The 25973-nt window shown below is 49.6% G+C and overlaps 1 protein-coding gene across 2 annotated transcripts in view; it reads right to left on the reverse strand.

The window, feature by feature from the left end:
• The window catches only part of EEIG1 (estrogen-induced osteoclastogenesis regulator 1), a 34925-nt gene extending 33901 nt beyond the window's left edge, over window positions 1-1024 (reverse strand). For both annotated transcript variants that reach the window (XM_020874865.2, XM_070453468.1), the window contains exon 1: window positions 801-1024. In XM_020874865.2, the coding sequence (XP_020730524.1) occupies window positions 801-946 (146 nt within the window). In that variant the 5' untranslated portion in view covers window positions 947-1024. The remainder of the gene's footprint in view (window positions 1-800) is intronic.
• Between the last annotated feature and the right edge of the window lie 24949 nt (window positions 1025-25973).

Below are 25973 nucleotides of genomic sequence, written 5' to 3' on the forward strand. Positions count from 1 at the left end.
CTGTCACACTCCAGGACGATGTGACCCAGGGAGGGGGGGTGCCGGGCAGTGGCTGCCCTCAGCAACAGGCTGGACGGCTGGGACTGCACGATGGGGAAGAACACAAAACTAAACTTGACCAAGCTTCTTTCTTTCAGCGAGGGCAGCAGCCTCCGTGACAAGGGTATTTGCAACGCAAAGCAGTCCAGTTCCAGCCAGAAGAGAATGGTCACTCGGAGGGGGCTGGGCGGGTCAAAATTGGAGGGGGCTGGAAGGGTCAAAATCCAGCCCCCACCCTCCAGCCAGAGCCGGAGTGCTGGGGGGCCAGACCTTCCCGGGCGTTGGGGAGTGCCAGGGAACCTGTGGCTGGCCCGGGCTCTAAATCATATGACAGCCTGAGTGGCCAGCTGGGTGCAAGATGCCCTGGAATACTCGCCCTTTCTCAGCCCTTCAAGGCCGAACTCTGCTGGGCTCTGCCTGCAAGTCTGCAGAATGGGCCTACTGTGGGCTGTGTGTGTGCAAGGCCCCAAGAGGGGGCTGAAAGAACAGACTCCCCTCCCCCACCCCCTGCCAGGTATCCATCTGGTCACCTGCAGGTGGGTGCACTGCACCCTGCCAGCTTCCCTCAGGCCCAGATCTCCCAGATCACTCAGTCCTGCCTTGTGCAAACCTGCCCCAGACACGCATAATCTCCAGGATTCCTCTGGGCCCCAAGGGGCACTTCCACACCCGCCAAGTGGATAGATCTCGCTTCTCAAACCCCGCTTTGCACCCCTCTTTGCGCCCACCCCCCACGCAGGCAGGACTGCCCCAGCTCCTACCTTGACGACAAGCTGACAAAGTCCCCGCCATCCAGCAGCCGGACCTTGCAGAAGAGAACCCCATTCACGAAGGGGACTGCAGTCAGCTCCTCCAGGGTGAAAGTGGTTTGGAATTTGAATTTCTTCTTTTTCATCAAGAAAGCCATGAGCGAGTTCCCTGAGTCTGAAGCCCCGAAGCCCAAAAAAAAAAAAGAAAAAGAAAAAAGCAGGGGGAGCCAGAAATCCCCAGGATTCTTTCCCCTACCACCACACCCCCTCCTCAAAACACCAGAGCCGGATCCCGCCCAGATGGTGGCTGAGGCAGCAGAGCGGATGGGGAGCTGAGTCCGGAGGGCCCGGGTCCGAACGACCAGTCCAGTTCGCAGGCCCGCAGGCTTCACCCTCGGGGAGCTGGGGCTTGGACGGGTTCCGAGTGGCCGGGGGCTTCACCGGCCATGTAAACATTGGGGCAAGGTCCACGAGTCAAGGGCAGAGGTGGCGAGCGGCGCGCGAGCGGCCGTGCTGGCGGACAGCATCCCGAGAGCTGAGGTCCCCGGAGAGCTCACGCCGCGCGACCTGGCGCGGCGGGCAGACCGGTGAAACTGAAGACGACGGGCGGCCCGGTTGAGGACCGAGGGCGGCCCCGCCCCCGCCCCGCTGGCGGCCGGGGGTGGCGCCCACGCCGCGCTCACGCCCCCGCACCTGGGTGCCAGGCAGCAGCGCAGGTGAGTCCGGGGAGGCCGAGGGCACCTCCAGGGGGCGGTCGAGAGCGCTGCAGGGGGCGGGGGGAGGCCCCTCTCTCCCGGAGGTGCTTCGGGGAGCTCCGGGCCGAGAACGTCCGGCCACGGCCCCTTCCCGGCGGGCAGCCGGCCGGGCTCCAGGCAGTAGGGGCGCCGCCTCCTCTTTGGTCCTGGGTCCCGCGCCGCGGTTCCCGGCGGAGCTGAGGCGCCCTTCCGGCCGGCCGGTGGCGCCCGCCTCACCCGCCGCCTCTGGCCGGCACCCCGCGAACAGGAGCGCCGCCACCCGCGCCCCCGACGCCGCCTCCCGAGCCCGACGCAGCGCGGCGCCGCTGGGAGAATGCCGAGACCCCCGCGCGGCCGCCCGCGGAGCCTCAGCCGAGCGCGGGAGGGGCGGGGCGCCGGCGGCTCAGCACGCCCACGATTGGGCCGCCCGGTGGGGCGGCCGCGGGGCGTGATTGGCGGATGGCGGCGTGGGGCGGGATTCGCGGGAGGCCGAGGCACCTCGATGCTCTCGGATTGGTCCGTCGCCTATCTGGGTCCGCCTCCTCGATCAGGGCGGAGCGGAGGGAAGGGGAGAGGGGCCCTGGGAAGGCGGTGGGAGGTCGTGGGGCGGGAAGCCGGGACAGGCATGCAGGCTAGGAGGAGGGCGTGAGCAAATAAAAAAGGAGAAACAATGAAGAGAAGAAATAAAATGAGCCCCAGGACTGAGGTGGCCCTCCAGTGTCCTCCCTGACTTGAGTTCGTTGACCACTAGTTTAGGCCCGGAAGGTAGACTCGCATTTTTCAGAACACACACCCAGAGAGGTGGCTGAAACTAGACCATGAGCAGCTCTTTGGCTTCACATCCCTAGTTCCCAGCACTGAGGAGGGAAGTGCCTGTAAAGCCTTCGCCAAGGGGGTGAGTTGAAGCAGTTCATCACGCAACCGGTGATAGAACCAGCTTCTCCTGTCCCAAACTGCTATCTAAGCCTTTTGTTGGTGCTTAGCATCTTACCCAGTATGGCTGATCTCCCTGACTGCAGTAACTGCCCTGGACGCAGAGACCACTTCGGGAGCTTTTTAGGTTCCAGGCCTTCCACACTGCAGTTCATTGATTCAGTCCCCAAATGTTCAGGGCTGCGTACCAGGCTGGCATTTAGGAGTGAGCCTGGTGGACCTGCCATCTCCAACCTTCCCAAGCTCAAGATCAGATGGAGAAGCAGACAGGGACCCAGGCAGAGACAAATCTGGTGAATGAGGACAGTGATTGGGGACATAGAGGGAACTGGGGAAGCTCAGTGCTGGCAGGAGTGGAGAGGAAGGGGACTCAGAGAGAAGACCTCTCAAAGTTATCCTAGCCACTGGCAGGATGCATTCCCTGAGTCAGGCAGGGTGCAGACAGATGGAGCCTCAAGAGGCCTGGCGGCCAGAGAGCACAGTGCCGGCAGAAAGTTGTGGGTATCTGCATGCTGCTGCATTGTGGCTCTTTGAGGGAGGCAGGGGGCAAGAGGTGGGGCTGGAAGGCCTGTAGAGGCTGGATCTAGCAGAGTCTTGTAGACCAGAGTAAGGAGGGGAGCCACACGCACATTTTAAGTGACCCAGACAGATTTGCTTTTTGTTGCAAGAAGTTCGCTCTAACTATAGAGAGATGATGGGAAATAGGGATGAGGGGCTTGTGGCTATCCTGGCAACAGGTAATGACAATGAACCACAACACTGAAGGGAAAAGTGGGGTCTGAGAGGCATTCAAGAGACAGAGGCAAGTGGACTTGGGGATGAGATTGGGAAATGTATCTCAGGACTCGGATTTCTGATTTCTTCCTGATTCCCAGCCATAGCATGGTGGGTAGCCTCTGCTTCTCTCCAGTTTGTCCTGCAGTTTGAAAAACACCACTAGCCAGATAGGAGAAAATTGATAACAGCAGCTCCCAGTGCTATTGTGTGCCCCCATTTACAGCCAGGGAAGTTGAGACCTGGAGAGTTTAAACTACTTGACTTGGGTCTTGACCCCAGAGCACAAGCTCTAGAGTGCTGAACTGTGCTGCCTGTGATGAGGTGGGAGTTTCTTCACTAATCCTGGCTGGGCCCCTTTCACAGGGGAAGGACCTGTAGCTACCTGATCCCAGGAGGAGATTTCAGAGGAGAGAGCTAGCCAGGATGTCCCTGGCTGACTTCTCAGCTGTGACCGTGAGTAACCCCGGGCTTCAACAGGAAGCGGGGTGGGTCTGGCTGCCAGACTTAGCTCGGGTAGGGTATTTATCTCTTTGCCGCGTCGAGACTGGGAACCCAGGAAGTTTCCTTTCCCTCATTTCCCAGATGGGTCTTGGGTCAGAGCTAGGTGCCAGGGCAGGATGCCGCATTTAGGGTGAGACAAGCCTGAGTTAGTATCTTGGCCCTGATGTATATGAGTAGTATGGCTTTGGTTTCAGACATCAAAGTTCAGGGGCTCCGAAAAGAGAGGGGGTTCAGTATGGTCTGGCTAGGACCGCTTGCCCTAGTACCAAAAGAGTGGGGTCTGAAATCTGGCCGACACAACATTGCCCACTGGCGTCACATACACTTTGAGTGTAGTTTTCTGTGCACGGGAAGAAACCCTGAAGGAGACACTTTAAACTTTCCCATCTCTGAGCCACAGTTTCTTTACCTATAAACTGAAAATAAGAATACCAACCTTTCCAGAATGTTGTGAGGACTTCAAGAGGCTGCGTCTGCAAACGGCTCAGGCCTGGAAGGATGTGGGGCTCTGAGAGAGCAGTCTTCAGGGAGCACCAGGCCGGCACGTCCTCACTTCTCCAGCCCCCCAAATTGCCAAGTAGAACCTGTACTTCCTCCCTGAGGCCCTGACCTGATATATAAGGAAACCAGTACCTAGCAAGATAATTCAGACAAGTAAGTGGTCTGGAGGACTTCCCTGGTGGTACAGTGGATAAGAACCCACACCTACTGAGACCTGTGCCTAGAGCCTGTGCTCTGCAAGAGGACAAACCACCGCAATGAAAAGTAGCCCCCACTGGCCGCAACTGGAGAAAGTCCACACAGCAAAGAAGACCCAGAGCAGCCAAAAGTAATAAACAAATAAACATTAAAGCAAACAAAAGTGGTTTGGAGAAGGGTTCTCAGGGCACTGTGAGAGAGGATACACGGATCGGGAGTCGTCCTGATTTAGATGCAGTGGTCAAGCAAAGCCTCTGTGAGGCCTTATCTCAGCCCAGACCCCAAGCACAAGAAGTTGTGGGAGCAGGGGCAGAGCTGGCGTGCTTCCAGGACTCTGTGTGCCTGGAGGGCTTCCCTGGTGGCTCAGCCGGTAAAGAATCTGCCTGGAATGTGGGAGACCCAGGTTTGATCCCTGGGTTGGGAAGATTCCCCTGGAGAAGAAAACAGCTACCCGCTCCAGGATTCTTGCCTGGAGAATCCCATGGACAGAAGAGCCTGGAGGGGAGTGCATAGAGGGAGGAGAGAGAGGTATGGAGTCAGGCAGGAATCAGCTCACGTGAGACCTGTGGGCCTGGAAGGAGTTTAGACTCCATTCTAAGCCCAAAAGGACACCATTGGAGGGTATAAGCAGATGGGTGAAAAGATCCAGATACCTTTTTGAAAGTTCTTGCCAGTTCTTTCCACTCTTTGGAGAACAGATTGAACATCAGCAGGCAAGAACAGAGGCAGGCGGGCAGGCAGGTGAGGAGGCTGTTACAGCCATTCCAACGGGAAACTGGTGGCTCAGACCAGGGTGGAGCCAGAACAACGGGAAGAGAGAGGGAACTCCTGTGGAGTGTAGATAACAGTTACCCACTAGAGCTGTTTGAGTATTACCAGGATTTTGAATTTGACTGAACGCCACCAGGTTCTTTAAGGCAGGAGTTCTGTGAGCATATGGGCTTCCCTGGTGGCTCAGCAGTAAAGAATCCGCCTGCCGATGCAGGAGACGCAAGAGATGCAGGTTTGATCCCTGGGTTGGAAAGATCCCCGGGAGTAGGAAATGGCAACCCACTCCAGTACTCTTGCCTGGAAATTTCCATGGACAGAGGAGCCTGGCGGGTTACAGTCCAGGGGGGTCACGAAGAGTCAGACATGACTAAGCACGCATCTTTTTTTATGTGTGCATAGAAAAGAACGGGGCTTCCCCAGTGGCTCAGCAAGTAAAGAATCTGCTGGCAACACAGGTGACACAGGAGATGCGGGTTTGATCTCTGGGTCGGGAAGATCCCCTGGAGCAGGAAATGGCAACCCACTCCAGTACTCTTGCCTGTAAAAACTGACGGACAGAGGAGCCTAGCAGGCTACAGTCCATGGGGTGCAAAAGAATCAGACATGAAACTGATCGACTAAACAACAACAGCAAGTGAGCATGAGCACTGGGATAGGAGAGAAGAAGGAATACAGGGGAGTGGAGGAATTGTCTGCGGCATCGGCCTGTAGAACAGAAACACAGCTGGAGAAAGAGGGATACCCTTAGAGAATCCCTACCTTTATCTGATGCTGGACAAACTCTTGTGATGCTATTTTTCTTCTCTCTCATTACAGCACGAACCTCTCAGGGTCAAGACACCTCACTCATGGTGTCCCCACATCCAGTTCATGGCCTGTCACATGATAGACACTCAGTAAATGGTTGCCTAAGGAACTGATGCATAGATAGATGCAAATATACATGATGTATGTGTGTATATTTGAATGGATGTGCATGCTCAGTTGCTTAGCTGTGTCTGACTCTTTTTCGACCCCATGGACTGCAGCCCACCAGCCTCCTCCGTCCATGGGATTTTCCAGGCAAGAGTACTGGAGTGGGTTGTCATTTCCTATTCCAGGTAATCTTCCCGACCCAGGGATCAAGCCCATGTCTCTTGAGTCTCCTACATTGGCAGGTGGATTCTTTACCACCCAGCCACCTGGGAAGCCCCATATATGAATGAATAGCTACATGGATAGATGAGTAGATGGATGGCTGAAGATTTAACCTTGTCACCTCATACTTTAAACTCCTCAGTGTCGTCAATAACTATCAAAATTCATTGTGCACAAGTCCATTTTCAGTAAGTTGCCCAGGGATTTCCTTGGTGGTCTAGTGGCTAAGACACCAAGCTCCCATTGCAGGGTGCCTGGGTTCTATCCCTGGTCAGGAAACAAGATACCACATGCTGCAACTAAAGATCCCAAGTGCCAGGACTAAGACCCAGCACAGTCAAATAAGTAAATAAAAGTAAATATTAAAAAAATAAAGTTACCCAAAGCAATACTCACATATGCATTCAATTAGATATACAAGATGGCCTTGCAGCCTTATATATTACACAAAAATATTGGAAGCAACCTGATGTCTGGCAGTAGGAAGAGGGAGGCCTTGAGAGAAGGTAATGTGTTTTGTACCTTGCTCCATCCTCAGCTCCTGGGACAATACCTAGTACCTAGTAGGGTTAAATACATACATATTTGTGGAATGAAGGGAAGCATCATCAATGAGATGCTCTCAGCTGTTGAGAAGGATGCTGGAGATGTGTGTGCCAAGGGGGAGATACCCACTCTATTGTGGCACAGTAAACACAGGGGATGTGTTTGTAAAGCTATGTAAAGGATGAGATTACTTTTGTCAAGGAAAATAGACATATTTATGGGGCTTCCCAGGTGGTGCAGTGGGAATTCACCTGCCAATGCAGGAGATTCAAGAGAGTGGGTTCGATCCCAGGGTCAGGAAGATCCCCTGGAGTAGGAAATGACAGCCAACTTAAATACTCTTGCCTGGAAAATTCCATGGACACAGGAGCCTGGTGAGTTATAGTCCATGGGGTCGCTAAGAGTTGGACATGACTGAGCACACACCTTGTTTTTTATGTGTGCTAGGAAAGAATGGGGCTTCCCCAATGAGTCAGCAGGTAAAGGATCTGCCTACAACACAGATGACACAGGAGACAAGGGTTCAATCTCTGGGTCGGGAAGATGCCCTGGAGGAGGGCACGGCAACCCACTCCAGTATCCTTGCCTGGAGGATCCCAGGGACAGAGGAGCCTGGTGGGCTACAGTCCACGGTGTAGCAAAGAGCTGGACACAACTGAGCGACTGACCACAGCATGGAAAAGAACCTCAAAGGATACACTAAACTGTTATCAGAAGCTTCCAACTAAGGAGAGTGTTTGGGGGAAAATGTTTATTTTAATGAATATTCTGGGATATTGTTTGTTTTTTGTAATAGGATAGATTTATTTTATAATTTAATACTGTATAATTATAAGGATATTCATTTTCATAAGGATATTAACAGAAGGCCTTCCATGCTTCTCCAACATGGTCTGGATAAGGTCAAAATTTCTTGGAAAAAAATAAAGTTTCTTAGCCAGGCATTCAGGCCCCTCCAGAATCAACTGCTCAGCCTTTCCCTGTCTGCCCCCCTCAGGTCCCTGTAGCTCTGCCCAAAGGTCCTGACCTTGTCCTCTTCCCCAGCTGGTGACAGCTACTACTACTAAGTGTCAGGTGTCAGCTCAAGCCTCCTCTCCCACCCCGTTCCCCCACATCAGGCACAGTGCTGGCTCCCTGCTCTGTGCCCCAAGTTGCCAGCCTGTGTACAGAGAAAATGAGGGCTCTGCCTTCTGTTTTCCATCGCAAAAACGGGTGCCTACTTGGCATTCATTGGAAGGGAGGTGGGAGGGCAGGAGGAAAAAAGTAAGGAGCAAAAGAAGAGAAGATGAAAGGAAGAAAGAAAGGGGAAACTGAGGTCGAGGTGGAAAATGTCACTTGCCCAAATCACCCTGAGGGCATCTGCCCAGCTGGCTTGCTCTCTCGGTCACCTGACAGCCAGCGTGGAGTGCCACGCCAAGCCATTTTCCCAGCGCTGCTAGCCAGGGGCGGTCGGTGCTGATTCACCGGTGACTGGGCTCCAATTATTTGCAGAACTGGAATGGCAGCTGAGCCACCCCAGCAGCTGACCAGGGGTGTATCGATTCATGTTACGCTCCTTGCTAATATCTGAGCCAGTCACAGGAAAAGATAAAGGCCCCAGAGAAGTCAGCCATGGTGATCTGTCCTACTTAAAACCTCCCACGGCCAAGTCCACAAGTCCCCCCTGTTGATCAGCCAACTCTGTCCTTCCCAAACCAAGCCTGACTATCAGTCACGGAGAGTAATCATGGTTCAGAACATGAGATCTGGAGTCAGGCGGCCCTGGGTTCCACCCCAAGGATTACTGAGTCAAAGGGTATTTGCATATTTGCTGTTGAGAGATGCTGCCAAACTGCCAAAAAGGCTGAGCCCCTTTATACTCTTACCAGTGGTGTAAGACAGTGCCCATTCCATACTTTCTCCATCTTTACCAATCTGTTTGGAAAACAAAACAAAAAACCCTCTACTACTGTGCTTGCATTTCTTTCACTAGTATCTTTTTCTTTTTTTTTCACTTTGAATTTCTGTAAATTGCCTATGACCTTTGTCCACTTTAAAAAATTTGAGTCATCTTTTCATTATTTATTTGTAGTAGCTTATTACATATTGTGGATATCAACCTCTATTATATATGTTAAAGTATTATTTCCACTTCATCAGTGGTTGTTGGACTTTGTGGTGTCTGTTTGTCTCACAGCAGCTCTTACCAAATCCCAGTTAAGAGATAAGAATCAACCTACTTCAGTGGAGAGAGCACTGAATTAGGAGTCAGGAGCCCGGGTTTTGAGTTCCACCTCTGTCACTGATTCACTGCGTGACTTTGAATGCGTCCCTGACCCCTCTTTCACTATCTGCTAAATAAGAGCCTTGATTTAAGTGGTCTCTGTCGATCCATCCACCTCCACGGTCTGTGATGTGTGTGCTCAGTGGCTCAGTGACGTCTAACCCCGTGGACTGTGGCCTGCCAGGCTCTTGTCCATGAAATTTTTCAGGCAAGAATACCAGAGCAGATTGCCATTTCCTGCCCCGGGGGATCTTCCCCACCCAGGGATCTAACCCATGTCTCTTGCATCTCCTGCATTACAAGTGGATTCTTGACTACTGTGCCACCTAGGAAGCCCCTCCATGGTCTAGACAAGCACTACTAATAGAACTTTCTGCAATGATGAAAATGTTCTGTCTCTATTCAGTATGCTAACCACCAGGCACATGTGGCTACTCAGCACTTAAAAATGTAGCTAATGTGACTGAGAAATTGAATTTTAAACTCCATTTAAGTTAAAAATTTGCTAATGACTACCATATTACATGGTACAATTCTGGATGGTTTAGGTCCCCCACATCTGAGTAAGCTGTGTGTGCGTGTGTTAGTCACTTAGTGGTGTCCGACTCTTTGTGACTTCATGGACTGTAGCCCGCCAGGCTCCCCTGTCCATTAAATTCTCCAGGCAAGAATTTTGGAGTGGGCTGCCATTCCCTTCTCCAGGGCATCTTCCCGACCCAGGGCCTGAACCTGGGTCTCCTGCATTGCAGGCAGATTCTTTGCCATCTGAGCCATGGGAGAAGCCCCTGAGTAAGCTGTAATACTGTGGCATTGGAGAAGACTCAAGAGTCTCTTGGACTGCAAGGAGATCCAACCAGTCAATCCTAAAGGAAATCAGTCCTGAATATTCATTGGAAGGACTGATGCTGAAGCTGAAACTTCGATACTTTGGCACCTGATGCGAAGAACGGACTCCTTGGAAAAGACCCTGATGCTGGGAAAGATTGAAGGCAGGAGGAGAAGTGGACGACAGAGGATGAGATGACTGGATGGCATCACCAACTCGATAGACATGAGTTGGTGATGGACAGGGAGGCCTGGCATGCTGCAGTCCATGGGGTCACAAAGAGTTGGACACGACTGAGGGACTGAACTAAACTGAAGCTGTAATATAGCAGCTTGATTAAGGCAGCAGTGATGAGTCCTTGTGTGACTTGGGGCAGGTTACTCGATATCTCTAAGTCTCAGTTTTCCCATCTGTTCAGTGGGGCCAGAGCAGTCCCTGCCTCCTGGGGTTGTTGGGCAGATTTGATTAGTTAGTGTGTGAAGACCAAGGCCCAACGACTGACCCGACACTGTGGAAAGTGAGGCCACATTCCCAGATTGAAACATGAGAGCCTTCCCAGCAGCTGGACCTCATTTCCACTGTGTTCAGAGACCCATGAGTGGTCTTCCCCTACAGCTTCAAGACCAGGCTTATGTTCTTCAACCAGGACTTTGGCTCCCATCAGCCCTCAGCCCAGGATGCTAGATCGCTGATGGGACAAAGTCCAAACTTCAGCCTATGTTCCCAGCTCTGGGCACTGGCCCTGCCCTTGCAGTAATGTCATTAATACAACCTGCAGGTCAGGCCAGCAGTGTTGCCAGCTTCACTCTCTGTCTGCTCCCGCCCCCAGCCTTCCAAGGTCTGCCAAGCACTTCATTGATTCATTTTTCATTCACAGATATTTATCACGCCATCTGCTCTGTGACTGTGGCCCAAGCGATGAGAGATGTGGTACACCTGGGGTCAAGAGGAGTTGAGGGAGCAGTGAGAACCCAGAGGGGCCCGACCTGGTGCGTGTGGTCAGGGCAGACTTTCGTAAGGAAGTGGTGTGTAAGCCTGAGTCCAAGCAATGGGTAGAAGTCAGCCAGGGCAGAGGAGAGTTGGTAGAGAGGAAACTGTAAACTGAGCTAGGCATCCAGGATCTATGAGAGGCAAGGGGAGGACTAGAAAGGTAAGCAGGAGGACCTTGCAGGCCATGTTAGTGATGTTGTATTGTGCTTTATGCACAATAATGGGATAATGGGGAGCCCAGAAGATTTTAGAGAAAGGATGATGTGATTATTCCACGCCAGTTCCCCACATGGACGGTAAGATTCAAGAATTTGGGGAATTTCTTGGTGGTCCAGTATTAGGACTCCATGCTTTCACTGCCAAGAGCCGAATTCAATCCCTGGTTGGGGAACTAAGATCCTGCAAGGGGCACAGCCAGAAAAAAAAGAAAAAAGAAAGAAAGGAATTTAGCCTCTTTAACTTTTCCTTCTCTGCCTGCCACATGTATCTCAAGATGCGTCATGAGCACACAGTTCCTGGGCCCTTCCTTTTGTTTTAAGTGACCTAGGTTCAAATCCCAGCCCTATTGCTTCCAGTAAGTTATTAACCTCTTTCAGTGTCCTCACCTATAAAACAAAGATAATGACACCTTTGCACAGTTACACAAACTATGAGGGGAAAGTGTATGGCACAGAGCCACCCTGGAAATGGAGTCCAGTTGAATTCCTTTTGTGCAAAGTCAAGTCGAAGCCACAGATGGGGCCTCTGGGGGTTTCCTGAAGGACAGGCAGAAGTCCCATTTCTGGGATGTGTCGCTGAGGCCTTTCTCAGGAAGCCTGACCATGTGCTAGGTGACCTCAAAGGGGAACTCTGGAGCTAAATTTTTGTCTTTTGAGCCTTTTCAGACCGCCACCCAGCAGGCCAGGCATCAGCAGATAGATCCTGAGCTTACATAACCGGTCAAGAGTCCGACACCTCTCACCCAGTGATCAGGGCCGTGTTTACTGAGAAGGGGTGTTCCCGGGTCACTTCCCCGTCCTCGTAGGTACCTCCTGGGTATGTACACAGCCCTTTAGTCCTTGCTGACCTCTGCTTCTTTTCGGATTTCTTAGTCACATGCTTGGTGCTACTGTCAGCAACAGCTATTTTTTACTTTATTCATATAATTTTATTTATTATTTGTTTTTGGCTGGCCTGGGTCTTCATTGCCGTGTGGGCTTTTCTCTAGCTGTGGCAAGTAGGGCCTACTTTCTGGTTGCAGTGCTCGGGTGCTCTGGGCTTCTCGTTGTGCTGGCTTCTCTTTTTGGGGAGCACGGGCTCTAGGGCACGCAGCCTTCACTAGTTGCAGCTCTCGGGCTTAGTGGCTCCAAGACATGCGGGATCTCCCCTGACAAGGATCAAACCCAAGTCTCCTACATTGGCAGGCAGATTCTTGACCATTGAGCCACCAGGGAAGCCCAACAACTATTTTTAAAAATGAGAATATAGTTGATTTACAATGTCGTGTTCATTTCTGCTGTACAGCAAAGTGATTCAGTGATATATATATATATATATATATATATATATGTATATTCTTTCCTATAGAATAATATCTAGAGATCTCTTCAAGAAAATCAGGGATACCAAGGAAACTTTTCATGCAAAGATGGGCACAATAAAGGACAGAAATGATATGGACCTAACAGAAGCAGAAGATATTAAGAAGTGGCAAGAGTGTACAGAAGAACTATACAAAAAAGATCTTCATGACCCAGATAACCACAATGGTGTGATCACTCACCTAGAGCCAGACATCCTGGAATGTGAAGTCAAGTGGGCCTTAGGGAGCATCACTACAAACAAAGCTAGTGGAGGTGATGGAATTCCAGTTGAGCTATTTCAAATCTTAAAAGATGATGCTGTCAAAGTGCTGCAAGCAATACGCCAGCAAATTTGGAAAACTCGGCAGTGGCCACAGGACTGGAAAATGTCAGTTTTCATTCTAATCCCAAAGAAAGGCAATGCCAAAGAATGTTCAAAGTACCACACAGTTGCACTCACCTCACATGCTAGCAAAGTAATGCTCAAAATTCTTCAAGCCAGGCTTCAACAGCAAGTGAACTGTGAACTTCCAGATGTTCAAGTTGGATTTAGAAAAGGCAGAGGAACCAGAGATCAAATTGCCAACATCTGCTGGATCATAGAAAAAGCAGAATACCAGAAAAACATCTACTTCTGCTTCATTGATTACGCCAAAGCCTTTGACTGTGTAGATCAGAACAAACTGTGGGAAATTCTTCAAGAGATGGGAATACAAGACCACCTTACCTACCTCCTGAGAAATCTGTATGCAGGTCAAGAAGCAGCAGTTAGAACCAGACATGGAACAACAGACTGGTTCCAAATTGAGAAAGCAGTACATCAAGCCTGTATATTGTCACCCTGCTTATTTAACTTCTATGCAGAGTATATCATGCGAAATGCCAGGCTGGATGAAGCACAAGCTGGAATCTATAGATTGCCAGGAGAAATATCAATAACCTCAGATACTCAGATGACACCACCCTTATAGCAAGAAAGCAAAGAAGAACTAAAGAGCCTCGTGATGAAAATGAAAGAGGAGAGTGAAAAAGTTGGCTTAAAGCTCAACATTCAAAAAACTATGATCATGGCATCCGATTCCATCACTTCATGGCAAATAGATGGGAAAACAATGGAAAGAGTGACAGACTTTATTTTTGGGGGCTCCAAAATCACTGCAGATGGTGACTGCAGCCATGAAATTAAAAGATGTTTGCTCCTTGGAGAAAAGCTATGACAAACCTAGACAACATAATAAAAAGCAGAGACATTACTTTGCCAACAAAGGTCCATCTAGTCAAAGCTATGGTATGGATGTGAGAGTTGGACTATAAAGAAAGCTGAGTGCCAAAGAATTGATGCTTTTGGACTGTGGTGTTGGAGAAAACTCTTGAGAGTCCCTTGGACTGCAAGGAAATCCAACTAGTCAATCCTCAAGGAAATCAGTCCTGAATATTCATTGGAAGGACTGATGCTGAAGCTGAAGCTCCAATACTTTGGCCACCGGATGCAAAGAACTGACTCACTGTAAAAGACCCTGATGCTGGGAAAGATTGAAGGCAGGAGGAGGAGGGGATCACAGAGGATGAGATGGTTGGATGGCATCACCAACTCGATGGACATGAGTTTGAGCAAGCTTCGGGAGTTGGCGATGGGCAGGGAGGCCTGGCATGCTGCAGTCTATGGGGTCACAAAGAGTTGGACACAACTGAGGGACTGAACTGAACTGATTCTTTTCTATATATTCTTCTCCATTATGGTTTATCATAGGAAACTGAATATAGTTCCCTGTGCTATACAGTGGGACTTTGTTATTTATCCATTCAATACATAATGATAGCTATTATTTTTTTACTGGAGTATAATTTCTTTACAATGTCCTGTTAGTTTCTGCTGTACAGAGAAGTAAATTAGCTGTATGTATACACATATCCCCTCCCTCCTGGACCTCCCTTCCACCCCACCTCTGTCCCACCCATCTAGGTCATGACAGAGCACCAAACTGAGCTCCTTGTGCTATACGGCAGGTTCCCGCTAGCTATCTATTACATTTAAATGTGAAGATCATCAGCCATATCATTTCATGATGAGGCACTGGGGGATCAGAGGGGGCCAGGGGCTGCAGCAGGGACCATGGTGTGAGTTCCAGACTCCTTCCCTCGATAGCTCTGTGACCTGGGTCCAGTTGCTTGAACACTCTGAACCTCAGCTTTCACAGCTGTAAAACGGGTTGAGCGACCATACTTACCTCAGGAAATTCTTTTGAGGATTCCACAAGGTAGAAATGTACACAAAATACATGGCAGGAGGGAAGCACGAGTCAAATATTAGCTATTGGACTGGCCAAAAAGTTCTTGAGTTTTTCATAAGATGTTATGAAATATCACCAAATATTAACATCACACCGTTTTGTAACCTGTCCCTTCCACTCAACTCACTGTGAAAGTCTTTCCAGGGACAGTGAGGAATTCAACGCTTGGAATTTTCTGATGCATCCCCCAAACTTCTAACTGGGAACTGGGAATCCTGAATTTTATTCTCCTGGTTGGCTTTAGGGCCCCACCCTTCCAGACCTTGGTCCCCACTTCCCACTTGTAGAACAACAGGGGAGTGGGGTGGAGACTGATGCTTGTTAAGAGCCCTGTTCTCTGATTCTGCATTTCAGAACCACAGCCCCCAGGCCCCACCCCTCACCTTTCCCTTCCTTCCTTCCTCCAACAAATACCTCCCAGGGTTCAAATTCCAACTCTGTCATTAGTTGGCTATGTAACCTTAGACAAGTTATGTAACCTCTGTATGCCTCTGTTTCCTCTAAAATAGAAATATATTTCCTCTAAAATGGAAATATATTACCTATTTATTTACCAGGGATGTTATTAGTAATGAATGAGTAGATATTTGTAAAGTGCTTAGAATAGTGCCTATTCAACTAGATCAGAAACTGAGTGTCCTTTTGTGCCATTCACTGATGTAAGCACAAGTGTGAACAATCAGACAAGAATCATGATCTCAGTGCGGTTTTGTTGGCAGGGAGGATTGAAATCAACACAGCGATACAGTGATGTATCCCAGGACACAGCCCCAAGACAGGGCAGTGTTGACCCTTCTCTGGCAAGGGGACTGACTTTCAAGGTGGCCCTGATACTCTGATGCTGTCATTTCTCTTTGTCTAAATAACAGCTTCTAGGTATTGACCTCACCCTGAAGGAACATGCTTGGGGCTAAGCCCTGTGCTCCTAAGCCAGTAGGCTGCAGGGGGTTCCATCATTGCTATAGACCAAATGTTTGTATCCCCTCACCTAAATTCATGTGTTGAAACCCTAACGCCCAGCATGATGGTATTTGACAGTGGGGCCTTTTGGAAGTAATTGGGTCATCAGGGTGGAGTCCCCATAAAAAGGATTAGTGCCCTTATAAAAGAGACCCTAGAGAGCTCCCCTACCCCATCCACACTATGTGAGGACACAAAGAGAAGACAGGCCCTCAACAGACACAGAATCTGCCAGTACCTTGATCTTGGACTTTCCTGCCTTCAGAACTGTGAGAAGTAAATTTCTGTTGTTTGTAAACCACCTGGTCTGTGATATTTTGTTAGAACAACAAGAACAAACAGTCATTACTCCCATTTCATGGAAGAGTTTATGTCCATTCTCCCTCTTGGGCCAAGCACATAACAGGAGGCCAGTGAATGAGTGTTGAAGGAAAGAAGGGGCCTTCCCGGGTGGTCCGATAGCTAAGACTGCACTCCCAACTCAGGGGGCCTGGGTTCCATCCCTGGTCAGGGAACTAGATCCCACATGCTGCAACTAAGAATTCGAGCACCGCAACTAAAGATCCTATGTGCTGCAACTAAGACCTGGTGCAGTCAGATAAGCAAATAAATAAAAATAGATAAGAAAAAAAGGCCACTACTGACAGTAATCCTTTCAGGGGCAAGCATCACAACAGGGCTCAGGGGCCTTTTTGCAGGGAACTCCATCATATGTGCTTGTGGTCACCATACAGGGCTCAGCAGGAACACCCTCTAGACGGTGCCTCTGACACTGGCCTGTCCTCCGCATCATCACAGCTGAAACTTCCTCAAATCTTAGTATGTGCCCCAAGTACTGATACAAGGTCTTCAGCATATGAACTCTCTCAATCTTCACAGTCCCATGAGGTATGTCCCATTTCACAGGTGAAGAAACTGAGGCACAGATAGGTAACTCATGCCCAGGGTCACATGGATGATCAATGATGGAGCTGACTTCAAATCCAGGCAGTCTGGACCCTGGGCCTCAGCTCTTCACCACTGTGCTATCCAAACTTTCTCTTTCTCTTTTAGTCAGTGTTCTGCTGATTTCAAATGTAGCACATGCTCTGCAGCAGACTGAAACTAGAAATCAATGGCAGAAGGAAAACTAGAACATTCACAAATACATGGAAATTAAACAACACACTCTTAAGCACTCAATGAGTCAAAGAAGAAATCTCAAGGGAAACGAGAAAATATCTTGAGAACAAACGAAAACAAAAACAACAAGACCAAAATTTGTGGGATGGCATGCAACGAAAGCAGTGCTAAAAGAGAAAGTTACAGTAGTCAATTCTTACATTAAAGAAGAAAGATTCAGGACTTCCCTGGTGGTCCAGGGGGTTAGGAATCCACCTACTGGTGCAGGGAGCATGGGTTCCACCCCTGGTCCAAAAAGCTTCCACATGATGCAGGCTTCCACAACTACTAAAGCCTGGGTGCCCTAGAGACTCTGCTCTGCAACAAGAGAAGCTACCGCAATGAGTAGCCTTTGCACCACAAGTAGAGAAAGTCCGTGCGCAGCAACAAAGACCCAACACAGCCAAAAGTAAATATATAAGTGAATAAATTAAAAAGAAAGAAACAAAGAAGGAAAGATCTCAGGGAGTTCCCTGGTGCTCCAGTGGTTAGGACTTGGTGTTTTTACCGCAGGGGCCCAGGTTCGATCCCTGATTGGGGAACTAGGATCCCGCTGGCCACGTGAACAAAAACATGAAAAAAAGATCTCAAAACAAAAGTAGCACACTTAGCTTTGAAAAATTCAAGCATTGCATAATTTTATGCTCTAGAAAGCGAAAGTTTAAAGAATGACAGTCCCCCTTCCCAGAAATGACCTCTGTTCAGACACTTCAGGGGGCTTTTTCAAAGTTTGTCATTCAGGCATCTTAAAAAAAAAAAAGGAATAATTCAATACACATTGTTTTGTCATTTCCAAGTTGTTTTGTTTTGTTTTACCTAAAAGTGACTCTTAGAGGCTGCCTCTTGCTGGAATATTCTCTTCAGGGGCTACGGCTGTCTCTAGTGAGGACATCTACACCAGATTTAGCCGGTCCCATCCAGGCTTCTCTGTCCATGGGTTCTCCAGGCAAGAACACTAAAGTGGAGATCATTTCCTTCTCCAGAGGATCTTCTGGACCCAGGGATTGAACCCACGTCTCCTGTACTGCAGGTGGATTCTTCACCGTCTGAGCTACCAGGGAGGCCCGCAGGAGGACATGCCTGCAGCGCCTGCAGCTTTTAACTACTTCAAGCCACTGTGGTGAGCACCCTTGTAAACGCTCCTTGTATGCTGGTAGAAGATCTCAGGGGATAATTTCCAGAAGTGGACTCTCTGGGCCAAAGGTCAAGAGCACTTTATTTTATATTTATTTATTTAGCTGTGTTGGGTCTTAGTTGTGGCATCCATGATCTTTTTGTTGTTGTTGTTGTGGGATCTAGTTCCCTAACCAGAGATCAAACCCAGCCCCCTGCACTGGAGGCTCAGAGTCTTAGCCACTGGACCACGAGGGAAGTCCCTCAAGAGCATTTTAGACATTCCATCCAGGAAGGCAAAACCAGCTCAGCCTGGAGAGCAGATGGTGAGTTCTCTGCCCTCACATCTTTGCTGCTACCTCTGCCCAGCTGGTCAGTATGAGCCCAAACCATTGTCTCACCCTGCTGAGCAGTGCCTGACGCTCAAGAGTGACCCAGCCTCTCGTGGTGACATTCCCTCTGTTGCTGCCAGGGTGCAGAAATTGACCGTTCTCTCTGAGAATCTCATCAGATGCTGAGGCTGAAGCACTTCTCAAAAACCCCATCGTTTGCTCTTGAACTCATACAGAGAAGCTAGCAGTGCCTACAGTAAGCCCTTGGAAAAAGGCCAAGGGCTGCTCCATAGACTGCCAGGGCCCCACTCTTGAGGTGACTGGTGCCCAGGCTGGCCTCTGAATAGCATCTCTCTGCTTGGATAGCTGGATTGGCTGAATTCCCTTCCAGAAGCCAGCGAGTGGCTTTTTCCCTGAATCATCATGACTCCCACAAATGGGGCACTAAAGTGATTAACGTCCTTCCGGGCCATTTGGTAGCAAACAGTGATCAAATACGTCCACAGATTGGTCCTGCTGTCACCTCAGACGGCTAAGGGCATTTGAATGTGACTGTGACTGCCAGGGTCAGAGAGGAGCAGGCCAGTCACCTGGAGTCCAGGGCGGGGACTTCATGTTTTCTCACCTTTGTCCTGGGTGACCTTCAGCACTTACTTGATCTAGGGTGTGCCGCACGTGCAGATCCTTCTTACCTGGACTCTTCCTGCCATAGACTCTGTCCTCCCTGCCTTGCCTGCCTGCTGCTTGTCGCTCTGTAGTCCTCAGCATCAGTGCTGCAGGGAAGCCCTCCCTGACTCCTCCAGGACACGTTGGTCCCTTTTTAGATTCTCTTAGGGTACCAAACTTGCAGGCTTCCCTGGTGGCTCAGTGGTAAAGAGTCTGCCTGTCAATGCAGGAAATGCAGGTTCGATCCCTGAGTTGGGAAGTTCTCCTGGAGGAGGAAATGGCAACCCACTCCAGTATTCTGGCCTGGGAAATCCCACGGACAGAGGAGCCTGGTGGGCTACAGTCCATGGGGCCACAAAAAAGTCGGACATGACTTAGTGACTAAACAATGAACAACAACAACCAAGCTTATAGCTCTTAAAACAACAGTGACAGCTCCTGATGTGGGTCATTGTTAATATCTGGGTCATTTTCCCCAGGTCCACAAGTAGGATGTGTGTCTTGGTCTACATCTCAGTGTCAGGCACCTGCCAGTGACTGAGGAGGAGGCAGTGGCTACCAGCATGGCACCAAAGCCAGGCTGTCCAGGTTAAAATCCTACTCCTGTGAACCACCTCAAGTTACTGAACCTCTTTGTGCCTTAGTTTTCCCATCTGTAAAATGGGGGTAACAGTACCTACCTCGTCGAGTTGATAGAAGGGTTGCATGAAGGGCTGTATGTGAGGTGCTTAGAAAGGGTGCCTCCGCTATAGAATGTGCTGGATCAGTGCGAATGTTAGCATTCAACACTAGAGGTGGTGACTTCCCTGGTGGTCTAGGTCAGGGAACTAGATCCCACATGTCACAGCTGAAGAGCCCGAATGCTGCAATGAAGATCAAAGATCCCGAGTGCTGAAACTGAAGGGCTTCCCAAGTGGCACTAGTGGTAAAGGATATGCCTACCAATGCAGGAGACATGGGTTCAATCCCTGGGTGGGGAAGATCCCCTGGAGAAGGAAATGGCAATCCTCTCCAGTATTCTTGCCTGGCAAACTCCATGGACAGAGGAGCCTGGAGGGCTACAGCCCATGAGGTCGCAAAGAGTCAGACACCACTGAACGACTGAGCACACGCGCATGCCACAACTAAGACCAAGCACAGCGTATTTAAAAAAAAAAAAAAGAACTGAAAACAACAACAGAAACCCTGCTAGTGGTTAGACGAGGGCCTCTGAGCGTCTGCGTGTCTTCCTGTTCAGGGTTCTCCTGCATGCAAACTGCTATGCCTGTCAGAAATATGATTTCCCGTGGCTTGTTGTGGTGATTGTGGTACTGCTGCTCTGGTCAAAAGCTGTCACCATCTCTCCTCTGCCTGCTCCGTACCTATCTCTTCATCCCTGCTCCTAGCGACACAGCTGACCTTCCCCCGACAGCCTCGTTCAGATTCCTCAGAGGACTTTTGCCATTGCTGCCCTGGGGCAGGCGACTTAGCAGCTGTCACCAGGGTCGGGCTATGGCACAGACCTGGGTGGGGATCCATTCCGTGGGAGGGGGCTTGGCCCCCGCTGCCTTTCTAATACTTGGGCCCCGCGGGACAGCAGCCGCGCAGGGAGGCACCATGCTGGCCGGAGGGTAACCCGCCCCACCCCCCACCCCGGCAGGTTTTTCTCTGCTTGTGGAGCCCCGGAGGGCAGGCTTTGGGGAGCCATCCAGCCCACGTCCGCCCTTTCCCTGAGGTCCCCTTAGCAGGCAGCTTGCGTTCGGGGCTCTTCCCCATTGGCCGGATCCAGAGTAGGTGCCACGTGACCAAGGTAGGCCAATCAGATTCCATCTTGGGAAACTGGCTCTCAGCTAGTCTCGACTGGCAGCTCAACTACCCACCAGGGGTAGCCACGTGCTCAGGGAGGCAGAGACTGAAGCGGAGAGCCCCTGGCACTGAGAAGTCAGGAAGGTCCTGCTGGTTTTGTAGGCCCCTGTTTTGGTTCCTTGGGAGCGTGGCTGCACTGCCTCCTCTTCTAATCCCTCACCCAAGCATAAGTGGGGGCTCCTGTACTTATCCAAAACTTGCACGCACGTCCCCGCCTCCCTGGCCCTCCCTCTGCAGAGGAAATGCTCGGGTCCCTTCCTGGGGTGATTTAATGGTCTAGTCCAGCTGACGCTCGGGCTTTCCGGGAAGCATCTGCAGGGCAGCTCTCGTCACTGCCCTGAGGGCCGCAGCGCACAGGGACCGGCTCTCAGGAAGCCTTTGAGACTGGGTCAACTCCGGCCCCTAGCTGGACCGGACGAGAAGGGGGTGGAGCCTCCGATGGGTGGGCGGGGCTAGGCCCTGCTTGGTTTTCCTTTTGCAAAATGCAAGTTGCTTTATTTGTTGTAAAATAGAAGGGCAAACGTGTGGTTGTTAGAAAGCGTTGCTGCACATGCAGAAAAGTTTAGAGAAAAAAGTACTTCACCTCCGAACCCATCACCCAGGAAATATACACACACGCAAACACCTTTTTCCCCCCAGAAAGGACATCAGACCATGTGTACGTTTGGAACTGGCCTTAAAAAAAAAAAAAAAAAAAAAAGCAGTGTATCAAGAACACGCCTTTGGACTTCCCGGGTGGTGCTGTGGATAGGAATCTGCCTGCCCATTGCAGGAGTCACGGGTTTGATCCCTGGGTTGATCCTGTGGCCAAAGGCAACTAAAGCTGGTGAGCCACAACTACTGAGCCTAGAGCCTGTGTTCTGCAACAGGAGAAGCCACTGCAATGAGAGAAGCCTGGTCACCTGCAACAAAAAGTAGGCCCCGCTCATCACAACTAGAGAAAGCTGGCTGGGAGCAAGCAAGACCCAGCACAACCAGAAATAAACTACATTCAAAAAAGAAGAATGCACCTTTTTTTCCCCTTCCACTTGACATACAGAACTGTATAAATTTATGTACAGCATACATAATGATATGACTTACATACATCACAATAAATTTAGTGAACATCCAGGATCTCATATAGTTACAAAATTAAAAAAAAAAATTTTTTTTTCTCTCAGGGTTTCCTCTCTTAACAACTTTCATATATAACATACAGCAGAATTAATTATGTTTATCATGTTGTATGTTATATCCCTAGTGCTTATTTAAAACTGTACTGAGACTTCCCTGGCGGCCCAGTGGTTAAGACTTCAGACTTCCACTGCAGGGGGCATGGATTTGATCTCTGGTTGGGTAACTGACATCCCACAAGCCCCACAGCGTGGCCAAAACAAAACAATGTGCATCCCTTTTACTCACTGATGTCACATGAAGGAAATGGACAAATATGCAGAAAAGCACATACATCACAGCATTAGGGAGAACAGCAAAAAAATCGAAGCCAACCTAGACGTCCATCAACAGGGTCCCGAAGAAGCAAAAGGATGGATCCGATGTAGTCCCAGACAGTGACTAATCACACAGTGATTCAAAATGACAATCAAGGCCAGGTGACCTTTCTGTTTCGTCAAACTTTATTGTAATAAAGTTTAATAATAAAAAAGGGGGGGATGACAACATAGGCATACAAAGATGGCCTCACATAAGCACGTGAAGAGATGCTCTACTCTGTAGTCACCAAGGATACAAATTAAAGCCATGATTAGATACTACTACACACCTATTTGGGCTTCCCTGGTGGCTCAGATGGTAAAGCGTCTACCCGCAATGCATGAGACCCGGGTTCGATCCCTGGGTCGGGAAGATCCCATGGAGGAGGAAACGGCAACCCACTCCAGTACTCTTGCCTGGAAAATTTCCAAGGACTGAGGAGCCTGGTAGGCTACAGTTCATGGGGGTCGCAAAGAGTCGGACACAACTGAGCTGACTTCACTCACTTTACACACCTATTAGAATAGCTAAAATTAAAAAGATTGACTATATCAATGGGGCTTCCCTGGTGGCTCAGTGGTAGAGAATCTGCCTGCCAATGCAGGAGACATGGGTTTGATCCTTGATCTGAGAGGATCCCACATGCCACAGAGCAAATAAATTTGTGTACCACAACTATGAGCTTGTGCTCTAGAGTCCAGGAGCCACAACTACTGAAGCCAGCTCACATTAAAGCCTGTGTTCCACAACGAGAGAAGCCACCACAATGAGAAGTTTGCACATCACAACCAGAGAGTAGCCCCTGGTCATCCCAATTAGAGAAAGCCCATGCACAGCAACGAAGACCCAGCACAGTAAAAAATAAGTATATAAATACAATTATAAAAATAATTTAGTCAAAAAATTATATAAAAATTATATTATATGAAAATTATATAGTCCAAAGAAACTATAGTTTAAAAAAAAAGACTGACCCTATCAAATATTGGCAAAGATGTAAAGTCACTGGAAATCATATAAATTGCACATTTTTAAGGCTTTCGAAACACATTGACAGCTCCCCTGGAAACCTGCCCTGGTTAAAGTCCGGTTGGCAGGGTATAGAAAACAGGCCTGTTTCCAATTCAGGCAGAAATCTCCAGAGCCAGGGCTTGCAAGGTTTGAGGAAGTCTTTCAAGTATGACCCCATGACTTTTGGGCAGCAGCCAGAAATAAGGGCAAATTGGCCACAGAACTCCCTTGGAGTGGCCTTGGAAAATCATTAGGATGGTCTGGGGAGGGGGAGACCATTTGGGGGGTGGTTAGGGGAAAAAGGGGGAGCTGGGGTCAGGCCTGGGGGTGAGCCCAGCAATGTTCATCTCTAACCTGTGACCTTGGGCCAGTCACTTAAACTTTCCAACCACAAACTTCTCAGATGTGGAGCAGAGCAAATGCTGCTAGCCCCCAAGTATGTGAAAGCTCATTACAAACTCAAATACACACCACAAAGAAAACCTACTCCCTCCCAGGTTATTCCCTGGGGGCAACTGCCTGGTGAGGACGGTTAGGAAGGGCAGGACCGGGAGCCTGGGAGGGGAGGGGTAGCTGGCAGAATAGTGCCCCCCAAAGATATTCATATTCTTTTTTTTGTAGTCATTTTTTAAACAGATAATTTGATGTGGATAGCATTGGCTGTGCTGGGTCTTCCTTGCTGCACATGCTTTGCTGTAGTTGTGGCAAGTGGGGGCTACTCTCTAGTTGCAGTGCATGGCCTTCTCACTGCAGTGGCTTCTCTTGTTGAGGAGCAGGGGCTCTAGGGCCTGTGGGCTTCAGTAGTTGCGGCACATGGGCTCAGTAGTTGTGGCTTCCGGGCTCTAGAGCACAGGCTCAATAGTTGTGATGCTCAGGCTTAGTCACTCTGTGGCTTGTGGGCTCTTCACAGATCAGGGATCGAACCTGTTTCTCCTGTATCAGCAGGCAGATTCTTTACCACTGAGCCACCAGAGAAGGCCCTTATCATTTTTTTCTTTTTAATTTGGCTGTACCGTGTGGCTTACGGGCTCTTGCTTTCCAAACCAGGAGTCAAACTGGGGCCCCAGCAATGAAAGCGCTGCGTCTTAACCACTGGACCACTAGAGAATCCCCAAGATGTCCCCATTCTAATCCTGGGATTAGTGTGAGTACATTAGGCTACCTGGCAAAGTAGAGTTCAGGTTGCAAACGAAATTGAAGTTGCTCATCAGCTGACCTTAAAAATAGGGAAATTATTCTGGATTATCTGAGTGTGACTACATCCAATGTAATTACAAGGATCCTCCAGTGTGAAAGAGAGAGACTGAAGGAAAAACAGAGAGACGGCCGCGTGAGAAGGACTCAGCCCTATAGGGCTGACTTGGAAGATGGATGGAAGAGGCTATGAACTAAGAAATGCAGGGAACATCTAGAAGCTGGAATTCTCTCCTAGAGTCTCCAGAAGGAATTCAGTGAGGCTGAAACATTCATTTTAGCCCATTTTGGACTTCTAAGATCTATAACTGTAAGGTAATATATGTGAGTTGTTTTAAGATTTCGGTTGTTGTTTAGTTGCTAAGTCGTGTCCGACGCTTTGGGACCCCATGGACTGTAGCCTGCCAGCCTCCTCTGTCCATGGGATTCTCCAGGCAAGAATACTGGAGCTGGTTGCCCTTCCTTCTCCAAGGGATTTTCCCAACCCAGGGATCGAACCTGCATTTCCTGCATTGGCAGGTGGATTCTTTACTGCTAAGCCACTAGGGAGGCCCATTTTAAGCTACTAAGTGGTCATTTATTACAGCAGTCATAGGAAATTAATATAGGAGGACAGCTGGGCCCCATGAGCTGCAAGAATAACCATGGAAGAGACTGGAGCGCCCCCATTCCCCAATTTCCAGGTTGGGGGACAGCACCCGTGAATGTGGGGTAGCAGGCTCTCTGGCAACCTCTGGGCAACACTGAATAGTGCCCTTCACTTTGGTGTGGACTCATGCCAGAGAGAGACAACCTCGGGCAGAGGATCTGGAGTGCCAGACTGGGCATTCTGGAGGCAGTGGGGAGCCCTTAGGGGTTTCGAGCAGGGCAGGGAGATGATGAGAACAGGCAAGACCAAGGGCCTGGAGTCAGAGAACTGAGTTCCCAAGCTTGTCTCCTTGGGTGACTTTGGGGGCCGGTTACTGAAGCTCCCTGGCTTTGGACTCTAATTTCTCAAAACAGGAGGGCTATTTCTGGGGCCATCGCCAGTCAAGGGACACAGCTGACCCAGACTAGTCAGGGCCTTTTGGGATCAAAGGGAATTCTCTGGCCTTATACCCTAGAGGGTGAAGAAAGTTAAAACTAATAATAATAACATTTATTGAACCCTAACCACAGGTAAAGAAATGTACAAGATCAATGGCTCCTTCAGGTTCTTAGTTCAGTGGTCAACCCCGGTTGATAAGGCCACTGTGATGCTGTTAAGCCCTCCAGTTTATCTCAGTCCTCTCTCCCCTTCGCTCTCTGCACTCAGATTCTTTCAGTATCAGAAGGATTGTGACATGGCCCTCCCACCTCAGGGCCTTTATACAAGCCATTCCACCCACCAGGAATGCAGTTACTCTGCTTTTCACCCT

The sequence above is a fragment of the Odocoileus virginianus genome, chromosome 2, assembly GCF_023699985.2.
Source record: "Odocoileus virginianus isolate 20LAN1187 ecotype Illinois chromosome 2, Ovbor_1.2, whole genome shotgun sequence".
Taxonomy (NCBI): Eukaryota; Metazoa; Chordata; class Mammalia; order Artiodactyla; family Cervidae; genus Odocoileus; species Odocoileus virginianus.